Here is a 19366-nt window from a genome sequence, read left to right as displayed (position 1 = left end):
CTATATAAATATATAATGTATAATAATTGAAATGTGACTGTATTTTACAAAATATTAGTCCACTAAAACACAACCAAAACAGGTCATTTTGTAAAGACTAAAGATCAGTTTTATATTATTGGATAAGATATCATTAATGCACGTGCACCACATCATTGTAACTTCTGTATTGTTAGCCAGGCACGGCTGGAAGATCTATACAATAAAAACAATAAATATACACAAATGTATAATGTTATGAGATTTATGCTATTTGAACGAAATATTTGTGTTTTCATGTTATAATCTGTAGTCATACTAGAACAAAAAAGCCATAATTTATATTTATTTCCCAATTTTGTATGGTGGTTACGAGGCCGGTCAAATTGACAGATCCCCATAGAGTTAGGGTAGAGAAAATAACAGAAAAATATAGTTTTACTGAAAACAAACATTTGAAATGTATTTAAGAGGTTTTAGAGATTACACAAATAATATTTGAGATTTTTGGGACAAACAATTGTATTTTTTAATCACTTCGCACTTGGACTGAAAAAAAAAAAAAAACAGGCTCGATCCTTTCACAAACAAATCTATAATAAAAATACTTCATTAAAATATGTGATTTTTTGTGTAAGAAAGACTCATAATCTTTATTAAAAGTCTACCAAATTTTGTGAAGATACACTTACTGCATTATAAGATATAGTACATATATACTTAACTCATGTATTTTATCCCGAACATGTCGCGAAAGGGTTAATCAATTAGATTGAAATTTTGATTAATTGATAACTTTACATAACACTAATAAGTGTAATTGATGCTAAGTATCTGATTATATTGATTAATCAAATTAGTCACACACCCCTATTCATGAGATAGTAGAAAAAGTTCATGTGTTATCCAACATAATTTCTAATAATAAACAAAGAAATCACTCCTAGTGTTTATCAAATCAATAAAACATACAACAGTAGCTTAAAAAACTTTGAACATATGTTGCTAAAATAATGGTTTGTAGCACTTTTAAAATAAATAACATATACTTTAAAAATTTATCTTTAATGAAAAATAGTTAGTTATCCAAAAGTTAAAAAAGAATAAAAATATTAATATTCAGATAACTTGTAGTGAATATTAGCTGCCGGTTAAAGGTTCTAGCCTAGCAGATAGTGACTGATAAAAGGCTGATATTTCTGAGAGTATCGTTATATTAACAATCCTAAAACTTGGGAGACCTAGCTCGGCAGTGAATGGTGACCTCAGAAGTTACAAGTTGAAGAAAACTGTACAGTATCAGCTACAAAACTTTCACTGGGGATCAATCCAACAAACTGTGTAACCAGTTCCCCACAACTCCTCCTTTTATCCTTATCATCATTACACACACACAGACTAATCCACTAGAATAATAGATCATGAAGATGATGAATTTTATCAGAAATTGTAAAATGATGTCAAACTGTATTTTTGTATCAATTTAACCAGTAAAAATTAAGTTTATTTACTTCCAAAAACAAACCAATTTTCTAAGTGTTTACTCATCACTACAACTGCAGTTAATAAAGATTCAATGAGAGCAGGTGAAATGTTAAACATCTGAAACACTGCTTATTCATTTATTATTATTATTTGTAACTTCCATAATGCTAATTATTACTCCCCAAATTTTTAAACACTGAAATAAAATTTAAGGGCCTGGAAAAACAAAATTATACATTCCCATACATTTGGGAATGCTCCCATATATCAACTTGTATCCCAACTCTGTCCAATTCTTGAGTTTCATTCTTAATTTTTACTCCCAACTCACTATTTTCACCCCTTAATAACACAATCTTACTGTACTGTTTTTTTTTAACCACTTGAAAGTGATAATCCCATAATTATCAAACATAACCCACACCTGTGTATGTATTACATCATGTAAATTCCATCCAACTTAGATTCATTAATACACAATCTTATTGTACTGTTTTTTTTTTAACCACTTGAAAGTGATAATCCCATAATTTTCAAATATAACCCACACCTGTGTATGTATTACATCATGTAAATTCCATCCCACTTAGATTCATTAATACACAATCTTATTGTACTGTTTTTTTTTAACCACTTGAAAGTGATAATCCCATAATTTTCAAACATAACCCACACTTGTGTATGTATTACATCATGTAAATTCCATCCCACTTAGACTCATTAATAACAAATCTTTTCTCATGGCCTCAAAATGAGCTTTCTGGGATTTAGAAACTAAAATTTGTTTATTTTTTTTATTTCAACATGTAGCAAAATATTAAACCTAATTAGGTAAAGATCACTCTTTCACCAACTGCATCCCCTTTAGCTCTTCATTAGTGGTTAACAATAAAACCAATAAATAACACCCTCACCCTGGTAAGTTTTCTGCCCAAAGAGATATAGAAAACCATCCTGAATCATTTCCAAAAATCTTCATCTCTATTTGAGTCCATACAATCGCAATCAATGTCTGATAATTATTGCATCATTATCCTTAATATTAGCAACCCTGATTTCATTATACAATTTCTCAGAGACTCCTCCTGTCTGATCAATTTCTAATCCATATACATAAAGTATGTTATCTACCATTTTTATGCCCCCAATCCAAACAAACCATAGTTCATCTCTGATACAAAGACCCACCCCATTTTTAAAGTCTATCATTATTAAAAAGCCTGTAACTCCAAATCTAACAAAGTTTCAGTGAATCCCATTATATCAAACTTTTGTTCCCAACATCAGAAATAACAAGCAATTAAACTTATTCTCGATCCTACGAAATTTATCTTTAAGTCTTATCTTTGAAACTGTTATTTAACCTGTGCTCTGAATATCTATTCCAAACTCTTTGCTCCCCCTAGCTATTCTACAAGTTAGTTTATTACCAATTTCTCTCATTAGTGAGCAGATGTTTAAATGACTATGTTCAGAATGATTCTCACTTTAACACGTGTGGTTAGACTGGGATTTTGTACCCGTCAGAATGCACGAGTCAGACTTGGTTTAGGTGTTCAAAACTGTTAACATTTGGAGAGTTTTTCTGTGTTGTATGTCTGAATGGTGAAATAAAGTTGAAAATACAAACATGAATGCAAGGATAACTGATTTAAGCCTTGAAAGCCTATATGCAGTGAAAACTCGTTAATCTGAAACATGCTTATACTAAAATAGTTACTCTGGAATAGCGAGACACCTACACAGTCAAATTAGTTATACTGAATACAATGGACACTGTTAACAACATGCTTTTTCAATTGATAAATGTAATGACGCAAACTAGTAAGGGTAAACATGCAATTTCATGTACAATAAACTCAGCAGTTTATAATTTTTATATCATCAGTAATACTACAAATTGCATTATCAAAGTGAGATAGTATGTCATTATCCTAATGTAAATTATCAATTTGTTTAACCAAACAACTTGCTTACAGAATACAAAATATTTAATATATGCATCGCTTTCTTGTATAAACAAGCTTCCCATTTCACTGATGTTTCTATGTGTCTTCATTTTGAAATGACTGTAGTATAAATCACTATTTTGAAGGTCGTTTTTAAAAAAACCTGTGGTAAACAATCATTGTGGTTCTGTTTTGTTTCCTATTAAAACCTACCCCAACTTTACTCTTTTAGAAGTACTGATTCCTAAATCATCTATCCAAAGACTATGCATGTTTGCTACAAGAAATAGTTTTCAGATTTGGATTGAGAATATACAGATTATTGATCATATATCACATTGTGTCCACCAGAAAAAAAGTATCTCGATTGCCTATGTCCGAACTAACAAAGTGTGTGTGCATATTCCTCTAGAAGACTACCATGGGCAGACATTATATGGAACAAACAGAACCAATCATTTTCATAATTAAAAACATGTCACATGTTAATTAGAAAATACTGGAGATAATTACTTTAATTAACAGTTCTTAGCAATATAAGCATTAGGGAAATATTTCAGGTAGTTAACTCAAATGCAATTTTATGTTGATACACGGAAAGTAATAAGCAACAATACACATTTTTTGTGCATCTTAAAATAAACCTGACATTATAAGTTATCTATAAACATGGCAGAGAATTGGTTAGGAAAATGTTTTTACTTAAATTTGTATAATGGCATATATAGTGATGTAGTTTGTGCAGTTATTAGAAATGTTTAAAAAATTTCATAGAGACATGGTTGTAAAGAGCTACATATGAGTTTTTGGTGTTTAAATACAAGTCAAAGTCCTTTAATATTAGTTATTTCACTTTATGGATAAGGATTGACCTCCGTAGACTAAATAGCCTCATTATATTTACTTTTATTATGATGTATGAGCACATGAACAATAAGATTATATTCACCTGTACAAGTGGTGGAATGAAAATACTGGAAATATGAACTTTTAGTGGTTAGGTATATTAACCTGGAGGGCTACATTTAATTAATAGTGAACTCAATGACTGTATATCTCTTTGCTTCTTCTTATATTACAAATACAATTAAAAAAAACAGTTTAATAAAGGTACTTTGACAGTTATATTTAAGTTGTGTAAAATCTCACAGTGAAGTTAATTTTTTTTATATTAATTTTAGCCTTTTTATTAAAAAAAAGCTTATAGATCAGTCTGAATGTTCAGTAACGTCACTGAATGATAAGTTTTAGAAAGGGTATTGTGCAGTCGTGTGAATTAAAGTAGCAACCAACATCATGTTATAACCCACAATAAGAAGCATGAAATATGGTATTGTGTGTAGGAAAACATGAAAAATTTGCTATCTTAAACACTTAATGTCAAATTAGACGTTTGGTACTGTACATCCATGTTCATCGCTGCTTAATGAGGAACAATTTATCATGAAGAAACAACTTTTAATGATGGTCACATTCTTTACAATTTTGAAAAAAAAAAAAAAACAGCATCAAAAACTTTAACAAGTAACACCAAAAACTGTCAAACAGACAATTTCTTACCCCATTTTCCCTCCGATACTCCACATTTGATCCAGTGAGTGCAATTTGCCGTAAGTTTAAGTGACATCGGACATTAAAGTTACAAACAACATTGTTTATCACAATGTCTATTTCAGGAGATTCTTGTAATTCTTCTTCTTCTGCAGCAAATGATGGTTCTAACTGATTCAGCATTCCACATTGTGTTGGATCAAAACTACTCACTATTGGCACATTTGGGGCACCTAATCCATTCATGGTACTACTATCACTGTTAATATTGGAAGGGTGGGCAGACACAGGTAAACAATTACTTTCTTCACAAGTTTCTTGTTTGATTTTTCTTTCTTTCAGTTGATGATAAACAATGCCACTAGATCCACTAAGTGTTGCCATATCAACTTTCAGCCACTTTGAACAACAAATACAGATGTTTGGCTGGTTGCTGTTGTGGTGTTTTGAGACCCAATGTTAACACTTATTACCAAGCCTTTACGTTACTTCTAGTTCTAAGATAATAAGACTATTTCACAATATTCAACTTTTCTTTATCTCAGACAGAGAACATTACTATTTTTTTTTAATTATAACACTATTAAAGCTGTTATTATTATTAGTATTAGATCTTTCACAATCATCATGATACCGACTAGTTTTATTTTTTGTGGTTTCCAAGTTCATAGAGTACTTCTTAATTACGCTGCTGAAGTAATAAATACTATAATCTACAGTGTAAATCAAACCGAGATTTAGTTATTTTAGGCCTAAGTCATTCATTAATAATATTATGGAATTGAAATTGGAATAAACAAAGACTTTGTTTATTTCCTAAATTTAAAACAGCCTAATTGCATTAATTGAAGTAGTTTTTAAGCCTTAAAATTTTCATTGGGTTTCAACGAACAACGTAATTAAAAATTAATCCTCACAAACGAGATAAAACTGATATTTAATAGAAGGTTAATAAACTTCCGAAATACTATTCAACTCAAGTCCCACAAACACAAAGACATTAACACTGAATATAATAACACTCTGCAACGCACGTCCACCTCCTGGATGCACCGGAACCACAAATCATTTTCATTGGCTATTTATTTCGGAAATAACCAATGAAAGGAATTCTAGTATTTCCCCTTTCTCAGCCGTCTGGTGAGAGTATATGATACTAGTTCTACTTGATAGGCAGAGATATAACAACAGACCCAATCTTTAAAACATTTTATTTACTTTGTAAGAGTACCTTTATTTCATTTAATTTTCATATATATATATGACAAACTAACAAGGGACTTTTTTGGCCCAACTGAACTATCCCGTTTTCTATTAAAATCCTACTCCAAACTGCATAAAGAAACCCCTTTTCTTAAATCCAGCCTCGATCTAAAAAATATTCACCCAATCTTCTTTAATGTTGCAGCTTCTACCACACTTGAATAAAAACAATTTTATAAGCCGAACCAGTTTAGAAAAGTAATACTGTCTGAATGAATTGTATCCGACTTTTATATAATCTCTAGTCTTACTGAGTGTAAAAGTTTTTATGAAAATGTCTGCATTTATAAATTCCAAATCTGTAACAGTCTCAAAAACCTCATATAACCCCCTCTCAAATCATTCTCTTCTCTAGCAAAAACATGTTAAACAATTTCAAACTATCGTCATACAATAACCTCTTCAAACCTTGAATCATCCTATTAGCTCTTCTTTGAACTCTCTCCAACAAATTTCTTTAACTAAGGCGACCAAAACTAAATACCATACACCAAATTAGGTTTAAACACTATCAGCAACTTAAAACAGTAAACTGATGATCTTCTTCGACTTGTACTCAGTATTTCTATGCACAAAACCGATGTCCCATTTGTCGTCTTACTAGCTAATTCGCATGTTGTACAGAAAGATTTAGATATTTTTTACAACAATTTTGGGCTGAGTGCGAACCAGTGAATATCGTGCCAGAGTGTAGAACCATTGTTCCGGGGCCCGGCATGGCCAGGTGGTTACGGCACTCGACTCGCAATCTTAGGGTCGTGGGTTCGAATCCCCGTCACACCAAACATGCTCGCCCTTTCAGCCGTGGATGCGTTATAATGTGGCGGCCAATCCCACTATTCGTTGGTAAAAGAGTAGCCCAAGAGTTGGCGGTGATGACTAGTTGCCTTCCCTCTAGTCTTACACTGCTAAATTAGGGACGGCTAGCGCAGATAGCCCTCGTGTAGCTTTGCGCGAAATTCAAAAACAAACAAACCATTATTCCGTCTCTTTTATCACCAAAAATAAAAAATCGCACTCCGCACTTTGGGGCGTTATGAGAGTGACGGTCAAATCCTGCTATTAGATACAGCATCCTACAAGTCTATAGAGCGGCATTGACTAGCTGACTTCACTCTAAGTCTATTAATTCGAAGTTAAAAATAGCCATCGTGTAGCTTTCGCGGAATTCTACAAATAAACAAAGCAAAAGTTCTGTACCCGATCTTTTTCCTTGTCAGCTTTGTACGAGTTTTCTTCGTTAGCTTTGAAGTTATAGTAATTTGTTTCTAAAGGTTTCTTTCTTCAAACTTCTTAATCAAGTTAATTTTTCATTTATTTAAATAGTGAAGACTCTTTTGCAATCTCTGTCCCCTATCGGCAGAAGTCTACTGCCTCTAACAGTAATTAGTGTGTCCTGGTTCTGTTCGAACTTCCTAGTACTACTTCTAGCGTATTGTGTAACTTCATGAGAATTATCATCTAGACAAGTTAATCAGATTAGACCTTACCCTCAGAAGACTAGGCTATGTTAGTTAATACAATTTATTTTGAAAACAAACATAAATTTACTACAAGGGTTTATGATATGCATCCATCAGAATGTCATTATATTCGTATTTCTTCAGTTTATAATATCTGATGCTCCTACAAATTTTACAAGTACTGAAGTAGGCCTATTCGGAGTTTTACAGCGTACACCCATATCATTGTCAGTAATTAATTATTACCAGACAGAAAATATCTTAATATTTACAGAAAACGTGTATTGTAAAGTTTGATAGCAGTCGTGCCTATGAAAAGGGTTGTGGTAGATGTTAAACTAATCAAATGTTTAAGAGAAAATGATCCTTTATGTCTATCATCAAGTTAAACCTCTTTTACATTAAACGTTACAGATGTCAAGTTAGAGGGAAGAGGCTAGAAAGAAAATGGCGATATCCATATTATGTAGTACAACTATACTTGCAATAACTGTGTAAGAACGTGTTAGTTTTTTAAAATATAATATTAACATATTTGTTGTTAAAGACTGGTTGCTGCAGCTAATGTTATAACAAGTTAAATTGAAGGCCAGAAATAATTCTAAAATTGACAGGTTCACATGACTTTATAATTATCATAAACTTTACATTTGTCATCATATTCTCATTCCTGACCTTTAAAAAATATATCAGAGACCAAAAACTCACTATCAGTATAAAAATAAGAAAAAATATATTTTATAAATCAAATTTTATTTACTTGGGCTGAGTAAACATGGTTACTATTATATATATATAGTGAGGAAGAAGCTAGGGAATAAACAAACTGATAGTATAGCCAGAGCAATGGAGAGTTTAGAAAAATTAAATACATTTAGAACATAATAAATTAAATAACATTTTTAAAGATAAACACAGTAGGTTCATGCATAAGCTTAGTTACTACTATATGTTGGGATTGAGTTTTACAAACAAAATGGATACGTTTGGACAGCTGTTGTTGAAATGGAAGAATTTGATATACTGGGAGTCATTGAAACCTAATTAGATTAGAACATTGATAACAGGGTTAATTTCAGGTTATAAGTTATTTAATAGTGACAGGCTTGTTAAAAGAGGAGCAGGACACACAAGAGACAAGCAGCATATAGCCTGTATAATTGGAATGACAGGCAGAAGGAAGTCGATGAAAAAGTGTACAGTTAGGTCAAAGTTATCACTAATCAGAATTCTGATGCAATAATCAAGGAAACTGATTGGAATTATATGGAGTCAAAAAGTGAGGGGGGTTTCTGGAAGTGATTCAAATTTTTCTCTACTAAATGATCACCATTTTAGTTTTGTTGCAAGAGTTGACGTAGAGAAACAACTAAGGAAGAGTCATCATTACATAATTAGGTTTGATGTTTTGCTACATGTCAAAATAAAAAGTTTTTTCCTGAATTTGAGGCCATGAAGCAAGATTTATAGTTATTGAATAAGGACAATATTTTTTGAAAGTTGCATGATGTGTGACAGAAACACAAAATTACTGAAAATAAATTGCTTTTAATTCAAGACACTTGTGTACATAAACAAAAAGGATAACAGGAGAAATCAAAAAGATTAAAACGTGGAATAATATATATAAATTTAACATGTTAAAACTGTCACATAACTTGTACAATTTACAAAATTATGAAAGCTAGAAATTTGGTTAAAAAAACAAAGACACAAGGAACTGAATCCAAAGGGATTATGAGAAACAGTCAGTTGATAAAGTTAAAATTCACAGCAAGGATTTATTTTCAGTTATATTGTGGGTGAGCTAACAAAGTGTTTAAATAAGGATTGAGCTCTGAAAGGATGATGATAGCATAATATACAGACAAAAGGGACTACTTTGAGAAAAGTTAAAATTTCATCCATTTTTTTATTTTCATCAACCCATTGATTCCCCCCTCTTAAGTTCTTCTGAAGTGTTGGCTTCCAATTCTGCCAGTGGCAAGTCAATAAAATTAAGATAATCTATCCTCATTCCATCCCTGAAATAATCTGAGTAACCCCACTCTGAATGCTTCCATTAATTCAATATCCTTTCTTAGAAACAGATCCAACACCTTTTTTGACTTAATTGTAATCAGGATTACTATAAGCATACGCTAAAGTTCTTCTAGCTTTCCCATTAACAGCAGAGCACACCCTCGATGGTTTTATCAACTTATTTTGTAATACTTAAACATTCTCAGCTAGTTTGTATTTTTTCTACACAACCTTGATCCAAACTTGTTTGAATTCAGCCGGTATTTTGTAAGCGAAGGATTCTTACACCTGGGTGGACAGCCAGTTGGCAATCTCATAGGACAAGCATATTCAGCAATGGGGTTTTGAATTCTTGACCCTCGTATTTCAAGCCAAACACCCTCAGTACAGCTAGAAATACCCAAGAGTTTAATTTAATCAGCAAACTTAACTAATTGAATATTTATGTCTATACCAATATCACTAGAAAGATAAAGACAATAACATAAAGTTAAGATGGTTCTTGATATAAAACAGGATAATAGTGGATTTACAAAGGAAATGTAAAGCAATAGGCCTAGTTAGTTGCTATTAATAATATTTTAAATAATTCGGAGCCATTCGTTGTTAATGAGGGAATCTGCCTGCTTGTTTGTTGTTAAGCATGAAGCTACACAGAGGGCTGTCCGTGTTGTGCCCACAGTAAGTACTGAAACCCATAATAAGGGAAAACACAGTGTATTTCTTTTAAAGGATTTTCTACTTAGTAAGCATATGTATTCTATTTTAGTAGAATACATAAAAATACGAGCATGGCTAAAATATCTCAATAGCTGCACTATTTGGATTAACAGTCTCCAACCCCCAGTTGTTGTACCTGTGAATTCTACAATCTGAATTTATCACTCACCAGACCAAAAATCATGAAGTTATTAATAAGTTGACATTCTTGTATCAGGAGCAATATATGATTGTTTTTGTGGTGTATATTGGAACAAAAAATAATGATATAAAGGTAGGCGAGAATAATTGATTAACAAGTACAGTTTTTAGGATAGAAAGTGACAGTAGTGTTTCAACACTTTGAAAGTGACAGTAGTATTTCAACAGTTTCAAAGTGACAGTAGTATTTCAACAGTTTCAAAGTGACAGTAGTATTTCAACACTTTGAAAGTGACAGTAGTATTTCAACAGCTTGAAAGTGACAGTAGTATTTCAACAGCTTGAAAGTGACAGTAGTATTTCAACAGTTTCAAAGTGACAGTAGTATTTCAACACTTTGAAAGTGACAGTAGTATTTCAACACTTTGAAAGTGACAGTAGTATTTCAACAGTTTCAAAGTGACAGTAGCTTTTCAACAGTTTTTGGACTTTGGAGGATTTTAACTTAGCTTATAAAAGACTTAATTACTTCAAACTATTTTACTTATTTTTTTTGGGGGGGAGAACAAATGTTTCCTCTAAAAGACTGCCATGTGAGTTTCAAATTGTGTACCACCTTGAAGAAAGGGTAATCACCCTCAAACTTCCCAAAGTGTGAAAAAGCTGATACATTTTTTTTACACTGATAGTAGAATTCATGTCACAAATTGTAAGAATTAGAAACTTTGGTTATCCTTAGCAAGTTTGATATCATTAATATTGCTTTGTCGTGGTTCTATGATGACACAAGTTTTAAGTTATTTCATCGAAACAAAAGAGGAAAAAGTTATTTTGTCAAACATTATAAGGAAGATCATGAGTGATACTAAATATTTTCTTATTAGATCTATCACATTTGTAAATACAAACAAGATTATAAATCCTAAATGACAGAAATATTAAATTATTAAGTGATAAATATACTTTTCATGAATATGGAAATAGAACTGGTAAACTGAAAGATATAGTAAAGATTATGAGAGCCACAGTCAAGGTTAAAAGAGACATTCAAGGCTCTTACATTTGACATTAATTTGTATTTAAGGGGATTTCATGCTTATGTTAACTTTAGAAAGAGAGCCAAAGCAAATAACGAACCTTTGATTAAGAGACTTAATTAGAAACCTTATCATTGAGGAGGTGTAAATGAATCAGTTGCTAGGCTATTGTTTTTATTCAAGATTATCATGATATGACACCCAAGCTGTTTAATATGGAGGGAAAAATCCCTTCTTATATATTATTATTAAACAAAATCATATTTTAGAAACATTCAGAAATCTTAAAAAAGTCTTTGGACATTCTTGATTATTAGAAGTTGCCAGTGTGATACCTATTTTTAAAAAGAATGGCCCAGCATGGGTTTAAAAAAGTTTCCTTTTTTTTGTCCTGCTAATTTGTTAAGACTCTTGCCTGCATGAATTAGTTTTCCCCCTAGACTTTCAAAAAATCCTTTGTGCTCCATTAATTAGCAAATTAATGTAAAAAGTTGGGCTAAAAAAGGTAGAAAACAAGAGATTGTGAAAATGGGCAATTTTCTGGTTGGATCCCTCAACAGTCTATCTATTTTTGTTGTATAGAAGATATATTGGTATTGAGAAAAGACAAATGTAAAATGATGCATTTAGAATAGAAAGATTTGGTAAACTTTTATTTTCCACATGACAGAAATATTAGTGTTGGAATGAGATTGGTTTGAGTGTGATGATTGATACAATTGTCAGGCCTTCAACTGATTGTTTGGAAGAGGTGTTGTTTGTTATTAAGCAACACAAAGGGCTATCTGTGCTCTGCCCACCATGGGTACTGAAACATAGTTCCTAGTGGTATAAGTCCACAGACATACAGCTTGGGGTGGGGCATGCTGGAAGAGACAAAATAGTTTTGAGTTGAAGAGTATGGAGGTAATCATCATATTGTATAAACATTTCGGTAAAGCTAATATAGAGTATTATTGTGTTCACTTCTCTCCCCTTATTATATAAAACACATGGCTTTGCTTGAATAATTTCAAAGATGGCCTACCCAACTAATTTATAGTTTGAAGTATTTAAGTTATGAAGAGAGACTGAATAATTAATCTTGTAATCTGGAGCACAGAATGACTACAGGTGATCTGGTTCAGGTGTTTACAGTTCTTGGAGGACTGGATATATATATATTACCCAAAGAACTTTGTTGACTTATGGATAATACTGGGGATGGAATCTTAAATACTAAAAGGAAATAAGTAGAAGCACGAGTCCAGGCTGGTTATTAGGCAAAATGTTTCCAGTGTTAACCCTTTATTTGATAAACCTATTTTATAATATAGTACTGAAGTAATAAGTTTATCTTAACTATTATATATAATTCCACTTGATTTATATAAAGGATATTTTATTTTTAGAAGCAGTCACTTGAGTACATAAAATACATGTTGTATCATGACTAAAATCTATTTCTGATACTCACTGGGACAAATACTCAAACTTATGATGTATCTGGGATTAGCCTAATATATTCCTTTTATTTTATAACATTGAAGTGCTTTTATCAATAAAGATAAGTTTGGAAAATGTAAAACTTGTCCTCGGAAAGTTCTATTAAAAAAAAACCCTTATTATGGTCAACTAAATGTTACCAAAGTAACTGAGAAGTGTGACAGTGCATGAACACATATTTGGAGAAATGTTTTGAGTTAAACAGTACTGCAAATTGAATATGAGAAAGTAAATTTTTATTAAAAGAATCATAGACAAATGGAACAAACTATTAATGCTAATGAATGCCTGAAATTTAAATGACTATAATCCAGTATATGTTATCAGATTGATATACCTTTTTACAAGCCATTTGCTAAGGTTTTCAACAGGGCATTATTTCAATACAAGAGTGAGATTGTTCACCAATCACAATTGATTTATAATCACAGAAGTAATATTTTTACTTGGCACTCAGGACAGATAACCTCTTAAAATAAGAATGTAATTACAAATTTGGAAGACACCCAAGATAAAATGTGTTTTTAAGCCTACTTTTCAGTGTACAAATACAAAAGTGTAGTTAAGCAATGGTAATAAATTAAGTAATTTGTAAGGAACTTCAGCGATTATTATCACATGTAAATATAAAAGTTAATTTACTTCATTTGAGTATTTCATGCTTGTTAACTTTATAGGAATATATAACATTAACAGTAAAGATCATATTTCAAAGAACAGTCTTTATCAGGTATGCTTTTTAAAGGAGTATACTTACCTGAGGCAGTAAAAAATAAACTGAACATACTGTGAATAAAATAAATTATTTTGACTATTTTTATATCAAAATTCACCTTCTACCTGTTCCAACACCTTCCCTACCAATCTTATATTGTTTTGAACAGCATGCTTAACCCAATTAACCTATCAAACTTATGTGTTCCTTTAACTAAGCTACATGAGCTTGTTGAAAATGTTATACATTTGCAATAGTTTCTTTTACTACCCATTCAAACTTTATTACCCAAGACTGGTTGTAAGTGGGCTTGAATGGTGTGTACATTAAAGTTTTATAGTCTCTAGTAATGTTTCCCATTTATTAAAAATAAATAAACCTTTATTGTGTTAATTTTTTAAGGAAAGTCTGTCAAAACACTTATGTATACAATACAGTTGTTTCAGTGTGGTATGCTAACATACTACATGTTTCTATCCTGTTATTTGATATATGAAATTCTTCAAAATTTCTATACATACTCAGTATTTTGTTTTTGATATGGGATATTCACCAAGGGTGTCACATGTACTTTTTCGTGGGAAAGATTGCTGTGACTTAACAGTGATCTTTATCACTGGTAAGTCGGGTATTCCCGTGTCTTGAGAATAACTGCGTTATTATTATTATTGGTATATAATACCGTGTTTCATCTTGTCAAATTTTCACTGTAATGTAACTTGAGTCAGTTTAACTTTGAATTACGAGTCAAATCCTGTGGATCTTAACACTTTATTTGGGCTATTCAAATATGACTGATGACTCCTGAGTTGAATAATTAATTTCATCCTCAGCTCTTTACAACAATATATCTCATCTTAAACCCCAATGACAAAGGTTATCTCACTTCAACACAGGTTATATAAAATTGGTTCTCCTATGGAGTATCGTATTGACATTTTGTCACTAGTGATTGTTCAAAGTATACTAAGGGTTAAACAAAATTAGTTAGATCTATAGTTATATTTATATATACAAGTATGTTCACATAATTAGACATTGGTTGATATCTTACTGATGCTTTGTTTTGCAGTCGTTTCTCTTTAACCCAAGCAACCAAATGAGTTAACCAGTTTTGTTAAGAAAACACTGTATTGTCAATAAGGACTTCATGTTTCAAAGTACACCCATGTTCAGTGTCGGAATTCCAAATAAGCCATATACTATAGGCATGGGTCTAGAAAGGCAAATTTTGAAGATGGCAAAACATCAAATATAAAAAAATGTCTGTACACATTTTTTTTTCAATTACACCCTATAAAATATATGAGCATATGGTAACAAAATCAATAATGTGTCACAATTACTTATATTAATTACAATAGTGTTGTGCGAGTTCGTTTCTGTACCGGCACAATCTCATACACCTAAGTCGTACCGTGTGCAAAATAACCTGATCGATGTATTGGTTCGTCCAGCATGTAATACTACAGAAGTCAAAGCATTTTCACAAAATTATTTTTCTTTGACAATTATTTATCCTTCTTATTTATTTTAAAACAATGAATGAAGGAAGAAAAAGTTTGAGTGGAGCACAATATAAATAATTAGCTAATTAAAAAACAACAATTGCATACAAAGTACTAAATGATAAATTTGCTGTGCTTATTAAAATGACTGAATTAAGTCCAGCAGAAATAAGAGAACATGCTATTTGAAAGACATTGAAAATAATTTGGTTGATGAATGCTTGCATTTTCATACACACCTACTACTGAAAGAAAAAATGCCAGTACTAGATTTGACTATAAGGATGGGCTCGATGTTCTATATCCAAATACAGACATTCCACTGACAATGTACATAAACATACCAGCCACAAATTGTACTACAGAACGTTCTTTTTCATTCCTTTGGCAGGTTAAGAATTGTTTAAGATCAAAAACGTCAGAGGACAGATTAAATGATTTGGCAATTCTTGAAATTGAATCAAAATTATTGTCATCATCAACAACAAAATGTTACATCACACGTGTTATTATAATAATAATGATGCACAACAAGCCATCCCAATGACAGCTAAATCCCGTTGAGTGTGACATCAGGAAAATGTAAATGTTAGTAACATTTAAATATATCTTACCTATATTTGAGACAAACTTTAAATTTCTAAGTTGTAAGATGAGTTTCACAAATAGATATTATAAAATATAACTATAATGGTTGGTGTCAATCATAACCACGTCATTATTTATATAAATGAGATCTTATTGACATACTATTTCAGAATGCCAAGGGTAGTTCAAGTTTGTCATTTTCATCTGTCATCAATGATTCTGTTGAATAACTTACTGATGATTTCATTATTTAAACCATATTTTAATCTTCACAGGTTTAGGTGTCATATGTACTGGAATATTATGTAGTTAAGAGTTTATAAGAAAATTATTTACCTTTTAAAATATCAGTTTTACAATTAAATTAAAAGTACATTTCTTTTGTGGTATTATCTAAAGAATTTCAAGACCTTTCACCAAATTAACAATCGGAAAAATATCAATAGATACCGAAGAAAAAATTCCTCCAAAAAATATTAAGCAAATAAATACAAATCAACACAATGAAATTCGTTTATCATTTACTGGTTTAAATAAGTGTAATTATACTCGTCTAAACAAATTTATTACAAGATATTATAAAATCCTAATATTCTTATTAAATGGGAAATTCAAGTCTGAATCAAAGCAATATGTTATTTTCTTTAAAGAATATGATATTTAAAAGAAAAAACATTTTCATTTGAACCGTTATCAGAAATCTGAGACACTCCCTTACAGTCTGATGTGCCCTCAGGAGTCACCGACTGACATAAATGAGGATACTTCAAAAATGATAAATCACTTCAACAGCTTTGTGATTCTGAAAGGTTAAGTATTAGATTGCTAGTATAAAGTTTTAGATTATTAATCTGTTTGTAATGGAATTGAGATATAAATATTTTCTTGAGTGTAATCTTATAGGATGTTATTATAACAACTGTCTGTCATACAGGTTAGTACTACAAGTTTTCAGGTAAGATCTGACACAAATCCTTTTACATGGATTTTTTGTGAATTCTTAGTGAAATTGCATTTTTTCTATGTTGAAACACAAGAACAAAATTTGTTGTCTGCTTGATAATCAACATTGAGACAGAGTAATATCAGACAACATATTCACTACCTCTGGATGCACATGTGAGTCCAAAGTATGTTATCCAGTGCCACTGACACATATGTATATCAACTAAAACAAAGGTCCGGCATGCCCAGGTGGTTATGGCGCTCGACTTGCAATCTGAGGGTCACGGGTTCAAATCCCCATCACACCAAACATGCTCGCCTTTTCAGCTATGGGGGCTTTATAATGTAGCCCAAGAGTTGGTGGTGTGTGGTGATGACTAGCTGCCTTCCCTCTAGTCTCATACTACTAAATTAGGGATGGCTAGCACAGATAGCCCTTGTGTAGCTTTGTGTGAAATTCAAAAACAAACAAACTAAAACAATGAGGCAAATTTGCATTTTATTGGAGTCAGCATGCATTAAAAATCGATTCTGGTGTGACGGCACTCACCTGAGGGTTTTCTCTCTTAGATCTTTTGGTTGGTTGCAAATTGTTTTTTATATATATATATTATATAATAGTGCTCCTTCAAATGGCTATAATTTAACCTTATTACAAATTCAAAACATACCCAAAAACCATGACAAGATATAAAAAAATAGATGTTGGTCACGTGCATTATGATACAGATTTTAGTTGGTTAAGCATATATGCCCATAAATATTCTATCCAAATATTATTATTTTGCTTTATTAAAGTGCTTCTGATTAAAACAAAAACTAATGGCACATGGCATGGGTATCGATCTCCGAGAAGGCACTGAATGTGTTAAATGAAACTTGTTCACGTACAAGTTTTTCTTTGATGACAAGTGTTAATCACTTTGACAAACATACATAAGAAAATCTATGTACAATAATACACTCAATTAAAATATTATATGTATATAAATAAAAAAAAACTAGAGTATACAGTTTAAAACATTAAATCATCTGAGGGAAACAAAGCTTCATTTTTGGGTTTAAATTACCATAAAACAAGCTTTACTGAACTTAAAAGTCAGCATCTAATGTAAACTTGTGTTCTTCACGTCTCGCCATGACCCCACATTTCTGATACTCGCCCACCTTCTTTTCAAAAAAGTTTGTCTTGCCTTCCAAAGATATGTGTTCCATAAAATCAAAAGGATTTTCCACATTATAGATCTGAGAAAAATAAAACAAACCAATATAAATAATTTACATGTTAAACAGATAAAAACTACTACTGTAAGAGTATTGAAAAATTAATAGGTTTTAGTTTCATTATCTAAGGTTATCAACCACTTTTTAAATGGTCATCTTATAAATAAAATGTCAAATATTAAACTTGGAGATTCCGTTATTACACATTATGGTACATGAAAAGTTTACAGTTTCACCTTATCACAGCCTAGTTCCAATAATAGTCGATCGGCAACAAATTCTATGTATTGTCTCATCAACTGACAATTCATGCCAATTAAAGCAACTGGCAGAGCATCTGTTAGGAACTCTTGTTCAATCTTCACAGCTTCTTGAATAATCCCCATCACTCGTTCTTTGGGTGGTTTTCTGACAAGATGACTAAACATCAAGCAAGCAAAGTCACAGTGTAGGCCCTTTCATTCATTAAAAAAAAAATCAAAAACAAAGTTATGACAGGAGGAAAAATATATACAGTAAGATAAATGTAATTTTACCAGTTTTATGACAGTAGAATATATTTAGTAATGAAGTTATTGTCACCACTGAAACATGAAATAATGTACTTAAAATAAGGAAATATTTTAATGCCTTCAAAATGATTAAAGTCCAAGAAGAGGATTTGTTTCATTTAAAAATTAGTGTAAAAAATTGTATTTAATTCTCCGACCCTATTAAAATTGTCTTAGAAATTTCAATGACTGTACTCTATTACACTCCCCAGATAAGACTGTAACATGCTACAATACCCATGAACACTTTCATGATAAATGTTATCCTCCTGTGTCCTTTCCAAAAGTTTTCTCTGCACTATCAGATAAATATTTCCATCTACTTCTAAATGACATAGATGAAGGAATGGTCAATACATTACTTAAATTTGTAGTTGACATTAAAATATTGGGTGTTACTATATGTTAAGAGGATGCTGCTGATTTACAAAAGGATTTAGTGAGTTGGTCAAATATATGGCAGATGGGTTTTAATTATAATAAATGTAAGCAGTGTACTGTTGTTAATGGTAGGGCAAGTACAATTTGAGATTGTATCTACAGAAATATTGAATACAAATCTAAAGAGGTTATAATTTCATTGTACAGGTCACTGGTTAGACCACATTTGGAATATTGTGTTCAGTCTTGGGCTCCTTACCTTTGGAAAGACATTTAATTGTTGGAAAGGGATCAGAGAAGGGTTACTAGAATGGTGGGGTTTGTCATACGAGGTGGGGCTGAAATCTCTCAAATTGTTT

The 19366-nt window shown here is 31.4% G+C and overlaps 2 protein-coding genes across 2 annotated transcripts in view; both read right to left on the bottom strand.

Annotated features, from left to right (window-relative positions):
* Positions 1-6023, bottom strand: part of LOC106470145 (TATA box-binding protein-like protein 1) — a gene marked incomplete at its 3' end in the record, with an annotated part of 21056 nt that extends 15033 nt beyond the window's left edge. Inside the window, exon 1 of the mRNA XM_013930675.2 lies at positions 4974-6023. Within this exon, the coding sequence (XP_013786129.1) occupies positions 4974-5348 (375 nt within the window). The remainder of the gene's footprint in view (positions 1-4973) is intronic.
* Positions 6024-17281: 11258 nt separating this feature from the next.
* The window catches only part of LOC106470144 (ribonucleoside-diphosphate reductase subunit M2 B-like), a 6802-nt gene continuing 4717 nt past the window's right edge, over positions 17282-19366 (bottom strand). The window contains exons 6-7 of the mRNA XM_013930674.2: positions 18312-18530; positions 17282-18096 (exon numbers count right to left, since the gene is read on the bottom strand). Of these exons, the coding sequence (XP_013786128.1) occupies positions 17944-18096; positions 18312-18530 (372 nt within the window). The 3' untranslated portion in view covers positions 17282-17943. The remainder of the gene's footprint in view (positions 18097-18311; positions 18531-19366) is intronic.

This window comes from Limulus polyphemus, unplaced genomic scaffold (genome assembly GCF_000517525.1).
Source record: "Limulus polyphemus unplaced genomic scaffold, Limulus_polyphemus-2.1.2 Scaffold3844, whole genome shotgun sequence".
In the NCBI taxonomy this organism is placed as follows: Eukaryota; Metazoa; Arthropoda; class Merostomata; order Xiphosura; family Limulidae; genus Limulus; species Limulus polyphemus.
The sequence above is the reverse complement of the archived record's forward strand: the minus strand, read 5'-3'. Positions and strand labels throughout refer to the sequence as shown.